The 17,745-nt window shown below is 45.4% G+C and overlaps 1 protein-coding gene across 1 annotated transcript in view; it reads right to left on the bottom strand.

Annotated features, from left to right (window-relative positions):
* The window catches only part of anapc1 (anaphase promoting complex subunit 1), a 100,909-nt gene that overhangs the window by 67,971 nt on the left and 15,193 nt on the right, over positions 1-17,745 (bottom strand). The window contains exons 8-15 of the mRNA XM_033020496.1: positions 15,966-16,175; positions 14,178-14,273; positions 12,713-12,803; positions 8,417-8,482; positions 6,531-6,668; positions 4,269-4,409; positions 2,033-2,093; positions 977-1,164 (exon numbers count right to left, since the gene is read on the bottom strand). Of these exons, the coding sequence (XP_032876387.1) occupies positions 977-1,164; positions 2,033-2,093; positions 4,269-4,409; positions 6,531-6,668; positions 8,417-8,482; positions 12,713-12,803; positions 14,178-14,273; positions 15,966-16,175 (991 nt within the window). The remainder of the gene's footprint in view (positions 1-976; positions 1,165-2,032; positions 2,094-4,268; positions 4,410-6,530; positions 6,669-8,416; positions 8,483-12,712; positions 12,804-14,177; positions 14,274-15,965; positions 16,176-17,745) is intronic.

Below are 17,745 nucleotides of genomic sequence, written 5' to 3'. Positions count from 1 at the left end.
AATTCTAGGAGCAGAATTAGGCCATTCGGTCCATCGGCCTTCTGTGGGAATGAGTTCCACAGATTCACCACCCACTGTCCAAAGAAATGTTTTTTCATTCAAAAGAACTATCAGTCCCCCAATCACGTAATGCTTCTAAACAAATCTGCTGCATCTTGGAATCCTTTTAAGCAATCTTTCTGTGACCGTGACAATATCCTTGGTAGACAAAAATGCTGGAGGAACTCAGCGGGTGAGGCAGCATCTATGGAGAGAAGGAATAGGCGACGTTTCGGGTCGGGGAGTTTGAAGAAGGGTCTCGACCCGAAACGTCGCCTATTCCTTCTCCCCATAGATGCTGCCTCACCCGCTGAGTTCCTCCAGCATTTTTGTCTACCTTTGGTTTTTTCCAGCATCTGCAGTTCTTTCTTAAACATGACAATATCCTTCGTCAGTGGATATTTTTAAGGTGGAGATTGATAAGTTCTTAATTAGCAAGGGTGTCAAGGGTTACGGGGAGAAGGCAGGAGAATGGGGTTGAGAGTGAAAGATCGATCAGCCATGATTGAATGGCAGAGAAGACTCGATGGGCCGAATGGCCATATTCTGCTCCTACAACTTATATGAACTTATAAACCACACATATTTAAACTTCTGCTCTTTCTCCCGGTTACATGAAATCCACGTAGGGTGCTTTTTTTCCCGTCTTTTTTTAATTATTTATTTCGAACAGAATAAAAGAATAAAAAGCAAGTGTGAAACAGCTTACAAAAAACGAAACAAAAATATTTATAAAGTGTCATAAACAATATCTATAAATAAATGAAATCATGTGTCCTAAAAGGAGCAGGAAGAAGCCAAAGCTTATTAATTCCCACCCCTTATTCAACTGCTTGTAATTATCTTATACAAATTTAACCACTATATGTACACCAAATTATTTACATTTGAACACTAATCAAATATTTACAAAGCCATGCTTTGAAGGAGTACTTACATTACGTGTCCATGTAAGTCTGTCTGTGCTGTATCCCATCATGTTCATGAGGCAGGTCACAAACAGATTCCACTCTGAATGATAGTTGGGTCCTCCGGGAGCATTGTAGGTGTTGTACCACTTAATCAAAACCTGCACCGCAACATCTTTCGGGAGGATGTATTTTATTGCTTGCAAGCATTTCTTCACTGTTAGAGATTAAACAAAAACAATGCAGTTGTTGACAATGCCCAAGTCCACACTTAATTCATCATACATACAAACAGAAAAGGATAAAGATAGACACAAAGAGCTGGGGTAACTCAGAGGGTCAGGCAGCATCCCAGGAGAAAAGGAATAGGTGACGTTTCGGGTCGAGACCCTCCTTCAGACTGAGAGTCAGGAGAGAGGGAAACGAGAGATATGGGCATGATGTAGAGAGAGATATAGAACAAATGAGTGAAAGACATGCAAAAAAGAAACAATGGTCAAAGAAACCGTCCATGGGTGGCTGTGGGGAAGGTGTGGGGAGTTATACAAGCAGTATACTCACCAAGATGACGGTGAAACTAGTACAAAGATGAGTGTGAAGGAGGGATGGAGAGAGAGGGGACACAAGGGTTATTTGAAGTTAGAGAAAGACAAAGTGCTGGAGTAACTCAGCAGGCCACACAGCACCCTTGGAGAACATGGATAGGCAACGTTTCGGGTCAGGACTTTTCCTCAAACTCAAGAAGGTTTTGAGTCTGAAGAAGGGTTCTGACCCTAAACGTCACCTATCCATGTCCTCCACAGATGCTCCTGACCCGCTGAGTTACTCCAGCACTTTTTTTATTTCAAGACCTTTCTTCAGACTGATTATGGGGGAGCGGGGATTCCGACCCAAAATGTTGCATATCTCGGTTTTCCAGAGATGCTGCTTGACCCACTTAGTTACTCCAGCACGTTGTGTTTTTTTTTTTGTTGCAAACCGGCACCTGCAGTTCCTCTTGCCTCCATTTTGCAATAACAGACCATCTGAATTTTGCACTTTCCATTCAAACATATTGAAGAATATCATGATTTTCTTGCACTTACCCAGTTGAGAATTTGTTATCTCAGGCATTGAGATCCTAATTAAATTGCCATTACTCATTTCCTGAAGAAAAAGAGAACAAAATACTTGCCGTCATTGTGTGAAGATACGCAGGCTTAGAAAAACAACTTAGAAAAACTTAGAAAAACAACTTATTTCACTGCCTGTTTAAGCTCCCTGGGAAATGGCTGCCATGTTACATGTCTCAATGGGTAAAATTCTTACAGCTGGGTCAGAAGCTCTGTTCAGGAAGGTTACCACAGCCCAGTGTCAGATTTTTACATCATGGAAACAGGCCCTTCGGCCCAGCGTCCAGGCCGACCACTAGCTTATCCTACACACTAGGGAGAATTTTACAGAAGCCAATTAACCTACAAACCTGCACGTCATTGAAATGTGGGAGGGAACCGGAGCACCCAGAGTAAACCCACTCGCTCACAGGAAGAACGTACGAATTTCATACACAAACTGAATAAGAGCTCTCCACAACCACCCTCTGGCTCATTCCACTAAGCTAGGTTTGTATCCAATTGTGTAAGAATTGTGTCTGAAGAAGGGTCTCGACCCGAAATGTCACCCATTCCTTCTCTCCAGAGAGGCTACCTGAGTTACTCCGGCATTTTATGTCTATCTTTGTATCCAATTGGCCAGCTCTCCCTGGATCCCATGTCATCTAACCTTCCAGACTAGCCTACCGTGAGGCTTCTTGTTAAAGGCCTTGTTACAGTTGACAATGTCCACCACCCTGTCTGCGTCAATCCTCTTCGGCATCTCTTCATAACACTCAAGCAATTGCCTTAGACGATTTCTCGCACACAAAACCATGCTGTCTACCGTTCATCATTCCTTGCCTTTCCGAATAGTTTGAGATCCTGTCCCGTGGAATCCCCTCTGGCAGCTTTCTTTTTTTTTACTTTTACAGATCCAGCGTGGAAACAGGCCCTTCACCCCACCGAGTACACACCGAACAGTGATCTTTGTCTTTGCATGTCTCTGCAGTGTGGGAGGAAACCGGAGCAGCCGGAGAAATCCAACGCAGTCACGAGGAGAACGTACAAACTCCGAACAGACAGCAAGCGAGAGCAGGATCAAACCCGGATCTCGGATGTGGTTAGGCAGCAACTCTAACGTTGTGCCACCATGCCACCCAGTGCGGTTTATCTCACTCCCACATCTCAATATAGCGTTTCATAAAAGACAGAGTGTTTCAAAAAAGATCTTTCTCAGCTGCAAACTGCTTTGGGATGTCCACTGGCATGAAGTCTGCAAGTCTTCCTTCCAACGTCTTTTAAAAAAAAAAAAAATTATACCGGATGTGTGACCTTTATTCAAATAATTTACTCCTTCCCAATCATTTGGGAAATAGGGGGAACCTCATTGAAAGTTACCGAATAGTGAAAGGCCTGGATAGAGTGGATGTGGAGAGCATGTTTCCACTAGTGGGAGAGTCATGGACCAGAGGCCACAGCCTCAGGATAAAAGGACGCACCTTCAGAAAGGAGCTTAGGAGGAATTTCTTTAGTTAGAGGTTGGTGAATCTGTTGAATTCATTGCCATAGATGGCTGTGGAGGCCAAGTCATTGGGCGTTTTTAAAGTGGAGATTTACCGATTCTTGATCAGTAAGGGTATCAAGAGTTACGGAGAGATGTCAGGAGAATGGGAAAGATAGATCAGCCATGATGGAAAGGTGGAGTAGACTCAATGGGCAGAATGGCCCGATTCTGCTCCATGGCCTATGAAATTACGAGCACTGCACCAATGTAAAACAGTGCAGTTCTGAGTTGATAAGGACTAATATTCCAGCTGTTATATGAACATACTAAGCAGTGCCCAGCAGAACTCAGAAACTTTGCAGATTTGACAGGAATTCCAAATGGTATGGATTCCAAGGAGCAAGTTGGAGCGGCACAGTGGCGCAGCTGTAGAGTTACTGCCTTACAGCGCCAGACACCCAGGTTTAATCATGACCACGGGTGCTGTTTATACGCTGTTTGTACGTTCTCCCCGTGAGCGCCTGGGTTTTCTCCGGGTGCTCCGGTTTCTTTCCACAATCCAAAAACGTGAAAGTTTGTAGTTTAAATGGCTTCGGTAAAATTGTAAAATTGTCCCAAGTCTCCATAGGATGGTGTTAGTCTGCGAGAATCTCTGGTCAGCGCGGACTCGGTGGGCCGAAGGTCCTGCTTCCGCGCTGTATCCCATCATACTAAAAATTAAGTAAGTTTGCAGCAGAAACCTACCAGGGTAACTCTGTTTTGGACAGGATCCCGAAGAGAGTGAATATACGTTCCCGTCTGATGGAAGGTGCAATCATCCATGTAGTTCGAGTCGTGAATCTTAGTGGAATCATTCAGCTCTGGAACTGGAGAGGGCCACACGTTCTTGAAACAAAAAACAAAAACACCAGTTGATAAGAATTTGCATTCAAAATACCGCAGAGACCGGAAATTTGAAATAAAATCAGAAATATGTTGATAAATAAACCTCAGCAGGTCAAGCCGTGTTTGAGACGAGGGAAACAGAGTACACATCTCAGTTCAATAACCTCTCATCAGAATATCCGATCACTAAACTTAATTATCCCGGGGGCTCGGGAGACTGCGGATCTGCGGACTACTCACCATCGTGGGGCTGGCCGGCCTCGGTGCGTGGGGAGCGGTGGTGACTCGCTGCTGCGACTCGACTCCTGGGGCTCGGAGGCTCCAGCAACGCAGCCGCAGGTCCGGTGGACTGGGACATCGGGAGCTCGCGGGTCCGGGGGGAGAGAGAGACCGCTTCCCGGAGCTCCCGCAACGCGACTTCTCCAGCCCGTGTCGCGGGGTTGGAACGGCCCGGACCGGGGCCGTACATCACCTGGCGCGGCTTCATGGCCGTGGGACTCACCATCGCACGCTGGGGCTCCGACCTTGTACTTTCAGACCGGGAGCGGGGCCGTAAATCGCCCCGCGCGGCCTAAAATGGCCGTGGGACTTATCATCACCCGCCTGGGGCTTGGACATCGGGAGAGAAATTGAGAGCAGGGGAGAGAAAAGACTTTGCCTTCCATCACAGTGGGTTCACTGTGATGGATGTTTGTGTGAACTTAATTGTGTGTATGTCTGTAGGACATTGGTTTTTGTTTGTATGGCTGTGGAAACAAAATTTCGTTTGAGTCTCACTGGGGCTCAAATGACAATAAATTTGTATTGTATTGTATTGTATTGAGTGGGTTAACATATGATGAGCGTTTGACGGCACTGGAGTTTAACAGTGCCTGCTTGACGGTACCCGCTGGAGTTTAGAAGAATGAGTGAGGACCTCATTGAAACTTACCGAATAGTGAAAGGTCTGGATAGAGTGGATTTAGACTTTACTTTAGACTTTAGAGAAACAGCGCGGAATCAGGCCCTGCGGTACTACCAAGTCTGTGCCAAACCAGCGATCACCCTACACACTGACCTGCACACACTAGGGACAATTTTACAATTTACAGAGGCAAATTAACCTACAAGCCTGCACTTCTTTGGAATGTGGGAGAAGACCGGAGCACCCGGAGAAAACTCACGTGGTCACAGGGAGAACGTACAAACTCAGTACAGACAGCACCGTGGTCAGGATCAAACCCGGGTCTCTGGTGCTGTAAGGCAGCAACTCTACTGCTGCACCACTGTGCCACCCTAGTGGTGGAGAAAATGTAAGCTGTGGCTACTAAACCAGAAAACTAATCATTCGGCACGGACGGCACTGGGCCTGTCTGGTAGGAATTTGGGCCAGAGAGAGAATTTTTTAAAAAAAACATGATTTGGTTTAGTTGAGTTTAGTTTAGAGATACAACATTGAAACAGGCCCTTTAGCCCACCGAGAACACGCTGACCTTCTATTACCCACTAGTTCTACATCCCATTTTCTCACTGCCTACACGTTAGGGACAATTAACTAACAAACATGTATGTCTTTCAGACGGGGGAGGAAACCTACGTGGTCACAGGAAGAACGTGCAAACATCGCAAGGCACCACCCGAGATGAGGATTGAACCAGGGTCCCTGGCGCCATGCGGCAGCAGCTCTACCAGCCCTACCCTATTACACTCCATTACAGTCTATTACAGAAAATGGGTTCTTGCACTGTAGCAACAGCATTGATTTTAATTTAGTTTACTTACACTAGAGTTGCTGCCTCACAACAGAGACCCAGTTTTGATCCTGACTACAGGTGCCGTTTGTACAGAGTTTGTACATTCTCCCCGCGACCGCATGGGTTTTCCCCGGGTGCTCCGGTTTCCTCACACACTCTAAAGACCGACGGATTTGTATGTTAATTGGCTTTGGTAAAAGATTGTTAAATGTTACCTAGTGTATTGGATAGTGCCAATGTACGAGGTGAAGTCAGTGTGAACTCGGTGGGCCGAAGGGCCTGTTTCCGTGCTGTATCTGCAAACTAAACTAAACATCCTCCTGGAATAATGTCCAATGACAGTTGTGTTACTCCAAATGTAAATGAAGAAGATGGCAGAGTTCCCCACCTCGTCCAGAGCACCAGGATGTCTGCTGGAAGATCTGGCCGGAGTACTAACACTCCCCAACGGAGTGCTTGGCCGTGGCATTGGGTTGGACACCGACAACGAGGGAGCTGGAAGTCCTGCGATAAACACCTTCCCTACCTTTGAAAAGAAACAGAATTATTTTCTTAAACATGCAATATAATCGACAAGCAGGCAAATAATAGTGTCATCAATTGAAAATTCAAACTGCATGAAACATGATGGTGAAATGAAACAATCTGTGTGTAATAGGGTGAACAAGTTGCAGGAGTATTATCGCAGCTTTATAGCAGAAGCCCAAGTCCTGAAATACTGGGGTTTATACAGGGACACAGTGGTGCAGCTGGTAGACCTGCTGGCTCACAGCGCCAGAGACCCCGGTTCTATTCTGACTTTGGGTGCTGTTCGTGCGGAGTTTGCACGTTCTCCCTGTGACTGCGTGGGATGCTCCAGTTTCCTCCTGCGTCCCACAGATGTGCGGGTTTTTAGGTTGATTGGACTCTGTAAAATTGCCCCATAGTGTGAAATGAATGGATGTGAAAGTGGGATAACAGAACTAGCGTGAATAGGCGATCGATGGTCGGCATGGACACGGTGGGCCGTAGGGACTGTTTCCAAGCTGTATCTCCAAAACTAAAACATGGGAGAGGAAAGCATCTCCAACCAGGGTCAATTTGATATCTGATTCACTGGGCTCTTCTGAGAGTTAATAACAGTCTAACAACTATTGATAACTGTCTTACATGTTTCATATATTTTGTGTTTTATGATTGTTGGCAGATCAATTTCCCTCCTGGAATAAATAAAGTACTATCGTATCGTATTTGTTGTTATCCTCAGTATTACCAACTCATCCCAACAAATCCAGTCCCTCCCAATTCCACCCTGGTTTAGAGTCAGCCAATAAATGTAATCATTGTGTTTACCATTCTCAAATCTGAACTTTATAGGTGACTCACTGAATCTTCGGGGAGTGGATGGGAACTTGGGGAGAATTAAAATACAATTAGTGTAGGATTAGTGTAAATGTGTGCTTGATGGCTGGCATGGATTCAATGGGCCGAAAGGCCTGCTTCCACGGTGTACGATTCTTTACTTCCACAGATAAAGGAGTAGCTGACGAATGTAATATGAAGAGTTGGGATAAATGGAGCATTTTTAGGTTGGTAATCAGTAACTAGTAGGTGCCACAGCAGTCAGTGCTGGGACTTCAACTATATCCAAAACAGATTAACAGCTGGCGGCACAGCGGTAGAGTTGCTGCCTTACAGCGCCGGAGATCTGGGTTCGATCCTGACTACGGGTGCTGTCTGTACAGAGTTTGTACTTTCTCCCTGTGACGCGTGGGTTTTCTCCAGGTGCTCCAGTTTCCTTCCACATTCCAGAGAGACGTGCAGGTTTGTAGGTTAATTGGCTTTGGTAAAATTGTTAAATTGTCCCCGGTATGTTGGAGAGTGTCAGTGTATTGGTCAGTGCAGACTCGGTGGGCCGAAAAGCCTGTTTCCTTACTGTAACTCTAAAGTCTAAAACATGTATGTATGGGCAAAGTGTATTGTAGCCTAGTTTGCTAATTACACGAAACAGGTGGGTTAACAAGTTGAGAAGAGGGCACAAAGAGCCTGAAAAGGGATATCAATCGGCTTTTGGATGGGAACATGGACGTGAAGGCAATGGAGAGATATGGATCACATGCAGGTAGAGATTAGTTTAATCTGACATCATGTTCGTCACGGCCATTGTGGTCTGAAGGACCTGTTCCTGTGCTAAACCATCTTGTATTCTGACGCAAGTGGCTATAAATATTCCAGAAAGCACCACGCCAGCTGCATATGAATGACTGACAAAGTAAAATCATGGCAGATACATACCCGAATAACACCAGTGTACAGCACCAGATTGCCACAACTCTCCAGGACCACCATTGTGTCGATACTCTGCTCACAACACAAAATCAATAAAACAGGCGCAATAAAACAACTTGAAGTTGCACATTTAATACAGACACAAGGAACTGCAGACGCTGGTTTGCAAAAAAAGACACAAAGCGCTGGAGTAACTCAGCAGGTCCAGCAGCATCTGTGGAGGTCATGATAGGTTTCTGGTTGGGACCCTTCATCGTAGCCTTCTTCACAACCCAATTTGTCTCCTACGCATGTCCTACAGAGATGCTGCCTGACCCGCTGAGTCACTTTTTGTCCTTTTTTCTGCACATTTAATGTCTGCATTTAGTTTACATGTAGCCACATTTCTTTTTAAATAGACTTTGTTACAAGTATCCAAACAATTCAATTGCCTTCCTCTTCCTGAACATAAACCTCGGATTGGGAAGTAATGTCTTCTGGTCCCATTTTATCATTAGTTATTAGTGTCATAACGTCATAGAGTCATACAGTGTAGAAACAGGTCCTTTGGCCCAACTTGCCCACATCAACCAACATGCCCCATCTACACTAATCCCACCCACCTACGTTTGTCCCATATATCCCTTTAAACCTATCCTATCCATGTATCTAGTTTCTTTATTTTAGTTTAGAAACACAGCGCGGAAACCTTCAGCCCACGCCGACCAGTGATCCCCGCACATTAAAACTATCCTATACACACTTGGGACAATTTACACATACACCAATGCCAATTAACCTACAAACCTGTACGTCTTTGGAGTGTGGGAGGAAACCGAAGATCTCGGTGAAAACCCACGCAGGTCACAGGGAGAACGTACAAACTCCGTACAGACAGCACCCATAGTCGGGATCAAACCCGGGTCTCCGGTGTTGCAAGAGCTGTAAGGCAGCAACTCTACCGCTGCGCCACCGTACCTGTCTTAATGTTTCTTTAAAGTTGCAATAGTTCCTGCCTCAACTACCTACTCCAGCAGCTTCTTCCATCACCCACTACCCTTTGTGAAAAAACGTTACCCCTCAGCCTCCCATTAAATCTTCCCCCCCCCCGCATTGTCTCATGTTGACTGGGACCTGAGGATAACTGGTCGTGGTGAGATAAACTAAGAACTGGTTGGGGATAGACAGCATGGCTTTGTGCAGGTGAAATCATGTCTCACAGATTTGTTCATAGTAATGTTTCAGGTTCATAGGTTCAAGCTAATTGACTTCTGCAAAAATGCCCTGAATGTGTTGCAAAACTAGGATAACATAGAATTAATGAAAAGGTGATTGTTGGTTGGGAGTGGACTCGGTGGGTCAAAGGGTCTATTTCCACATTGTATCTCTAAACTAAAGTTCCTCGAAAATAAAATAAAAAACTTGTTAAAAAAAATACCAATGTCACTCATATATAATCAACCTGAAACATTAAGAAAGAACTGCAGATGCTGGAAAAATCAAAGGTTAACAAAAATGCTGGAGAATAACAGCGGGTGAGAGAAGGAATAGGCGATGTTTCTGAAGAAGGGTCTCGACTCGAAACGATGCCTATTCCTTCTCTCCATAGATGCTGCCTCACCCGCTGAGTTTCTCCAGCATTTTTGTCAACCTGAAACATTAACTCTTCCCAGTGATGCGGCCAGATCAGCTGAGTATTTCAAGCATTTCCTGGTCTTATTTTAGATTAGTTATAGGAGTAGAATTAGGTCATTCGGCCCATCAAGACTACTCTGCCATTAGAAACATAGAAAATAGGTGCAGGAGTAGGCGTTTCAATTTTCACTGCTACGCCGATGATACACAACTTTACCTCTCCGCAAAACCAAACACCTCCCTTCCCCCAACTGCCCTCACCACCTGTCTTCAAGCTATCAGCAACTGGATGTCACTCAACCTTCTAAAACTCAATGGAAATAAAACAGAAATCATGCTAATTGGCTCAAAGTCCACACTCTCCAAAACCCACCCGTTCACCATTTCAGTTGATGGCTCACCCATACCCACCTCCTCCCATGTCCTAAGTCTCGGCCTCATTCTGGACAGTACACTTTCCTTTGGCCCCCACATCAGCAATATCACACGCTCTGCATACTTTCATCTCCGCAACATCTCCAGACTCCGCCCCTCCCTCTCCAAAGTCAATACAAAAGTCCTCATCCACGCTCTGGTCACATCCCGCATCGATTACTGCAACGCCCTCCTCACTTGCACCTCCAATAAACTTCTTCATCGCCTCCAATGCATTCAGAACTCTGCAGCCCGGATCATCACCCGCACCAGATCATCGGACCACATCACACCCATCCTCACTCAGCTCCACTGGCTCCCTGTGCACCACCGGATTAACTACAAGATTTTACTGCTGACCTTCAAAGCCCTACACCACCTTGCTCCCCAATACCTCTCTGACCTGCTGCTACCATACACTCCTTCCCGGTCACTTCGTTCCTCCTCAGCTGCAATTTTAACTGTCCCCACATTTAGACTCAGCACCATGGGTGCCAAAGCCTTCAGCTGCTCTGCCCCACGTCTCTGGAACACTCTCCCACCTCCCATCCGTCACCTGGACACTATCAATCAATTCAAATCACAACTCAAAACACACCTGTTTAGATTAGCATACCGACATAACTTCCACCATGTTCACCCTGATTTTAATGACTTAAAATGTTTTGTGTATTTTTTTTGTTTTTTTTTTTTTTGTTTTTAATCAACTTGATTTTAATATTGATAAATGTATTGTGATTTTATGTCCTGTAAGGTGTCCTTGGGTGTCCAGAAAGGCGCCAGCAAATAAAATGCATTATTATTATTATTATTATTATTCGCACCGCCATTCAATATGATCATGGCTGATCATCCAACTCAGTATCCTGTACCTGCCTTCTCTCCATACCCCCTGATCCCTTTAGCCACAAGGGCCACATCTAACTCCCTCTTAAATATAGCCAATGAACTGGCCTCAACTACCTTCTGTCGCAGAGAATTCCACAGATTCACCTCATCTCGGTCCTAAAAGATTTCCTACTTATCCTTAAACTGTGACCCCTTGTTCTGGACTTCCCCAACATCAGGAACAATCTTCCTGTCCAACCCCTTAAGAATTTTGAAAGTTTCTATAAGATCCCCCCTCAATCTTCTAAATTCTAGCGAGTACAAACTGAGTCTATCCAGTCTTTCTTCATATGAAAGTCCTGATATCCCAGGAATCAGTCTGGTGAACCTTCTCTGTACTCCGTCTATGGCAAGAATGTCTTTCCTTAGATTAGGAGACCAAAACTGTATGCAATACTCCAGGTGTGGTCTCACCAAGACCCTGTACAACTGCAGTAGAACCTCCCTGCTCCTATATTCAAATTGATGAGCCTTCATCAGAAATGGGAGGGAGAGAAGCTTGCTAAGTTACAAGGGAAAATACCTCTGAAGCACACGGTGCAACCAGGGTGACCATGGGGAGAAGCTGTGAGCAGGGTTATCTGCTCAATGAGTAGCTTAGTTTAGAAATGCAACACGGAAACAGGCCCTTCAGCCCATGCTGGGGTGAGAGATTGCAACCTTCACGTGGTCCGCCCTGTTTCGACGAATGCAATCAATCTGGCATGCACAATCAAATAAGATCAAATAGAACAAGTTGTCCTACAACTTTAGGCTGTGCACGCCATACGCAAGAAGAAGAAGAAGCCCACGCTGACCAGCGATCACCCCATACACTAGCACTATCCTCCACACTAGGGATCATTTACAATTTTACCAAAACCAATTAACTTACAAACTTGTACATCTTTGGAGAGTAGGTGGAAACCGGAGCAAAATACTTGGCAAAATATGTCAAGAGAGTAAAATACCACTCGTGTATATTCAAACTAAACGGTCAATTCTGTTTCTCTTTCCCACAGATTGTGGCCAGGCCAACTGAGTATTTACAGCATTTTCTGGTCTATTTTACATCTCCAGTATGTGCAGATTTATTTGATTTTTGGATGCTGACAATACTAAGAACCCAATGCATAAACGCCAGATATCGGAAATATTCAGCTTAACAAAATAGACAGCTATAATTATTTTTAAGTCATATAATTTTCAGGTGATGTTGGAAACCACATCACTTCATCAGCATCAACAAAACAATGCAGTTTTTCCAGAACCACATTCTGACCAGATTTATTACCTGGAGACACAACAGACTGCAGGACAATTTGGAGGACACATTGGGATTGGTACTGCTATCAGCCATCGTGTTTGTACGTTACACGTTCTGTATGGATTTAATTCACAGCTCACCTCCAGAGGGGCAGCATCCTTTGCTTGTATGACAGTAACAGTTCCAAAAATGAGCTGAGTTAAATCGTTGCTTTCTTCAAATTTCACACACCTGTTGAGGGTTTAAGCAGATGCGTCAATTCAAAGGTTGCCAGGCGACCAGCATCTCCAAACACTGAATACCAGATGGGATGCGGGCGACATGGTAGCGCAGCGGTAGAGTTGCTGCCTCACAGCGCCACAGATTCGATTCCGGGTTCGATACTGACCATGGGTGCAGTCTCTACGGAGTTTGTACGTTCACCCTGTGACCTGTGTGGGTTTTCTCTGAGATCTCCAACTTCCTCCCACTCTCCAAAGACGTACAGGTTTGTGGGCTAATTACCTTGGTATAATTGTAAATTATCCCTTGCGTGTGTGGGATAGTGTAGGTGTGCAGGGATCACTGGTCGGCGCGGACGAGGGCCAAAGGGCCTGATTCCCTGCTCTATCTCTAAACTAAATGGAGAGCACCACGACAAATATAAAGTGAATTGTCCAATCTTAAAATCTCATCAAATTTCACATTAGAATTTGTGATGCAGATACTATCAAGGATGTGTAAGTGGAGCTCTTAAAACAAGTTCCCTGGGTTAGAATAATTTTCCCTCTATGTTTTACATAGAGTTTAGAAAGATGAGGGGGAGATCTTAAAACCTACTGAGTCATGAAAGGCCAAGATAGAGTGGATGTGGAGAGGATTTTTCCATGTGGGAGAGTCTAGGACCAGAATGCACAGCCTCAGAATAAAAGGACGTATCTTCTGAATGACAAGGAGGAATTTTTTTTTAGTCAGAGGGTGGTGAATCTGTGGAATTCATTGCTACAGACAGCGGTGAAGGCCAATTCATTGGGTATTTTTAAAGCAGTAATTAACAAGTTCTTGATTATTAAGGGTGGTCAGGGCTTATGGGGAGAAGGCAGGAGAATGGGGTTGAGAGGGATAGATCAGCCATGATTGATGGCAGAGCACTCGATAGGCAGAATGGCTTAATTCTGCTCCAATGCCTTATGCACTTACATGGCAATTGAATAAATATGCAAAAAATTGACACTTTGACCTTTAATAAAAAGATATAAAATTATACCATAATCAAAGCAGCACTGGAGTACAGTGCAATATAGTTGGGAACGTATTATGTTTCCGAGTGCCCAAATTAAACCATACAGAAAAACAAATGCAAGCTGCAACCCAATTGTTTGATGTAAAACCCAAAGTATTCCACGTCAGGAAAAGGTTCAAGTCAACAGGGCAGCACAGTGGTGCATCGGTAGAGTTGCTGCCACACAGCGTGAGAGACCATTATGCTCTTACCATCACCACTTGCTTCATTGTAGACCTCAGGTATTGTACTTTTAGACAATGTTTTCAAAAAATTATTTTTTAATTGGACAGAAGTTTATCGCATCGTGTACTTTTGACCAGCTCATCAGGAAACACACTCACCTCAGCTGATGCCGAGACTCCACCAGATAACACAGGAACCTCTGACCACAGAGATCACTGGTGAGAAACACTTTAGTGGCCTGAGAGTTCTTCTCCCTGTGAAAGCACAAATCAACACTTATGGATCATGTAAATGAGGCGGCATAGTCGCACTCGGTGCTGCCTCACGCCGCCAGAGACCCGGGTTTGATCCCAAATACAGGTGCTGTCTGTACGGAGTTTGTACGTTCTCCCCATGACCTGCGCAGGTTTTTTCTGCATGCTCCGGTTTCCTCCCACACTCCAAAGACATGCAGGTTTGTCGTTTAATTATAAATTGGCATAATTGTAAATTGTCCCTAGTGTTTGTAGGATAGTGTTAGTGTATGGGGATCGCGGGATGGCATGGACTCGGTGTGTCGAAGGGCCTGTTTCCGCCTTGTAAACTAAACTAAAATAACAACAGCAAATCCTGAATACACGTGCTGCATGTGCGGAATTTGTACCTTCTCCCCGTGACCACGTGGGTTTTCCCCTGGTTTCCTCACACACTCTAAAGACCTGCAGGTGTGTAGGTTAATTGGTTTCAGTAAAAATTGCCCTCCTGTGTAGTGCTAGTGTACCGGGATCGCTGGACAGCATGGACTCGGTGGGCCGAAGGGCCTGCTTCCGCACTGTATCTCTAAACTAAACTAAAAACAATGGATTGTGGATCGGGTAAATGCAGAGTCTTTTGCCCATAGAAGGGGAATCGAGAAACAAGAGATTTAAAGTGAGGGGGGAAAGATTTAACAGAAACAAGATGGATAACTTTTTTTTACACAAAGATAAGTGGGTTTATGGAACGAGCTGCCGGAGGAGGTAGTTGAGGCAGATACTATTGCAACGTTTAGACCGATACATGGATAGGATACGTTTTACAGGCATATGGGCCAAAGGCAGGCAGATGGGGCTCGTGTAGATGGGGCATGGTGGTCTGTGTGGGCAAGTTGGACTGAAGGGCCTGTTTCCACACTGTAAGACTCTATGACTATGAATACCAAGACAGGTTCTACTGATATTAAAACTTAGAGGGTAGCTAGGAAAAGGGTCAAGACACTCAGGGAAAAGAGGTCATGTAGGGCCTTGCCCGTTTCCTCTTGCTCCAGATGAGCATCCAGAGGAAGTGAGCAAGATCCCATATGAGTACTTTGCCTTGGTATTCACAAGAAGTTATGGATGATAGTGAAATCAGGGAGGGATATGTTGATATTCTAGGGCATGTCGCTATTAAGGAGGATGAAGTGTTTGGTCTCTTTAAAAAATATTAGGGTGGATAAGACCCCAGTGCATAATGTCGTCTGTTCCAGGAAACTGAGGAAAACATGGGGGGGGGGGGGGGAGATGGCTGGGCTCTTGACCAAGATCCTTGATCTTTTTCTGCCGCGGGCAAGGTCCCCGAACAATCGAGAATAGCCATTGTTGTTCCTTTGTTCAGGAAGGGCAAAAGGGATAAACCAGGAAATTACAGGGCAGCCAGCCTGACATTAGGAGTCGGGAAGCTTTTGTTACACAGAGTGAATGAGTGTATGGAACGAGCTGCCAAAGGAGGTAGCTGAGGCAGGTTTTCTCCGGGTGGTACGGTTTCCTCCCACACTCCCACGACGTGCAGGTTTGTAGGTTAATTGGCTTCGGTAAAATTGTAAATTGTCCCTAGTGTGTAGGATAGTGCTGGTGTACGGGGATCGCTTGTCGGCGCGGACTCGGTGGGCCGAATGGCCTGTTTCCGCGCTGTATCTCTAAAGTCGTAAAGAAAGTTTCTTGACTGACCTCATGTTGGGCATGTTTTCCGTCCACAGGTGCTCAAGACACAACTCTGGAATGACCGGCTCCGTTTCAGACACGAGCAGGGAGTCACTGAGGGTGCTGTTCGGGGAATGGGAGTTACGGCCACGCTTTGGAGAAGGAGTGTAGTTCGATAGGTTGAATCGCTGAATGCCAGAGAATGCTGAAGCTCCCAGCGAAGGGGAGTGAGAGCGGCTGGAAGGCAAGGAAAAACATGACAACGTTTACAGAGGGCAGGCGATGATCTACAGAAGGCACAAAACTCCAACGTATATCGGTCTGCCAAGTCCTGCTGGATGGATCGCCCTTGTTGCCAGCGATACTGCTCAACGTTACACTGTAGCCCATTATAGTATAGAAAGACGGTACAATGGCACAGTAGTGGAGTTGCTGCCCCACAGCGCCAGAGACCCGCGTTCGATCCTGACTACGAGTGATGTCTGTACCGACTTTATACATTCTCCCTGTGACCGTGTGGGTTTTCCCTGGGTGCTCCGGTTTCCTCCCACACTCCAAAGACGTGCAGTTTTGTAGATTAATTGGCTTTGGTAAAGATTGTAAATTGTCCCTCGTGTGTAGCATAGTGTACGGGGATCGCTGGTTGGTGCGGACTCTGTCTCCGTGCGGTATCTCTGAACTAAACTAAACTAAATTAAACTGGACCATAATCTGATTGGTTAGTAAGGCCCTCTAGAGTGGTCTGCCTCTTTAGGGACCGCCTCCTTCTCTTGATACAACTGAATTCTTTAGTATCTTCTTGAAGCCCTCCTGTTTTCCTGGTTGCTAACCAGTTGAACTCCCCTCCCCATTCTGACTTTGCTGCCCTGACCCTCCTCCTATTGCCAGAGTGAGGCAACAAGCAAACTGGAGGAACAGCACCTCATACTCCACTTGGATAGCCTACAACCCAATGGTGCGAACTTTAAATTCTCCAATTTTCAGTAACACCACCCCTTCCCATCTTTCTTCCCTGTGCACCTCCACGCCGCAGTAAGTGACAAAGGCTGGAGAGGAGTGTAATGTAAAGCTAGAGAGAGACTGAGAGAGAGAGAGACGTAGGTTCATTTCTCCCACCTTCCCTCCCCTCCTCTTACCTTCGCACACAGCAAATGGAGGAAGCAAGATTCTGTTGCCAGAGTTACATTGAGTACAAATGGCAAGATTTTGAACAGACGCAAGAGGGAATTGTGTTTATCTGCATGGTGCTTTGTAGAAGGTGTTGGTACGGGGATGTACGCTGCCTCTCACGAGGGCAAGAGTGAACCAACCATTGACAAAACAAAAGCTCAAGAAGAGCTTTTTTTTAAATTCTGAAACACATGGAGATTTGGGATGACAAGTGTCCACTTGTGGAAAAAAATAAAATGAGATGGGGAAAGAAGAGAAAGCAAAATGGAAAGGAAATGGCCAAGGGATGGAGTTATGTCCTTGATGATTTATCTTGCAAGTACCATATGATCATGGATGTTCAGTGCATTTCTGAAAAATAAAATCAGTTCTGCTGACTTCAAAAGGGTTGAATTTTCAAAAGCAGGGTCCCGTTCACAGACTGGGTGGCACAGTGGTAGTGTCACTGCCTCACAGCACTAGAGACCCCGGATCAATCCTGACCTCCGGTGCTGTCTGTTCACACGTTCTCCCTGTGACCACGTGGGTTTTCTCCAGGTGCTCTGGTTTCCTCCCACATCACAAAGACGTGCGGATAGGTAGGTTAATTGACTTCTGTAAATTGCCCCTAGTGTGCAGGATAGGGCATAGACTCAGC

Source organism: Amblyraja radiata, chromosome 5, assembly GCF_010909765.2.
Source record: "Amblyraja radiata isolate CabotCenter1 chromosome 5, sAmbRad1.1.pri, whole genome shotgun sequence".
Lineage (NCBI taxonomy): Eukaryota > Metazoa > Chordata > Chondrichthyes > Rajiformes > Rajidae > Amblyraja > Amblyraja radiata.
Note: the sequence above shows the minus strand (reverse complement) of the source record. Positions and strands in the feature narration are given on the sequence as shown.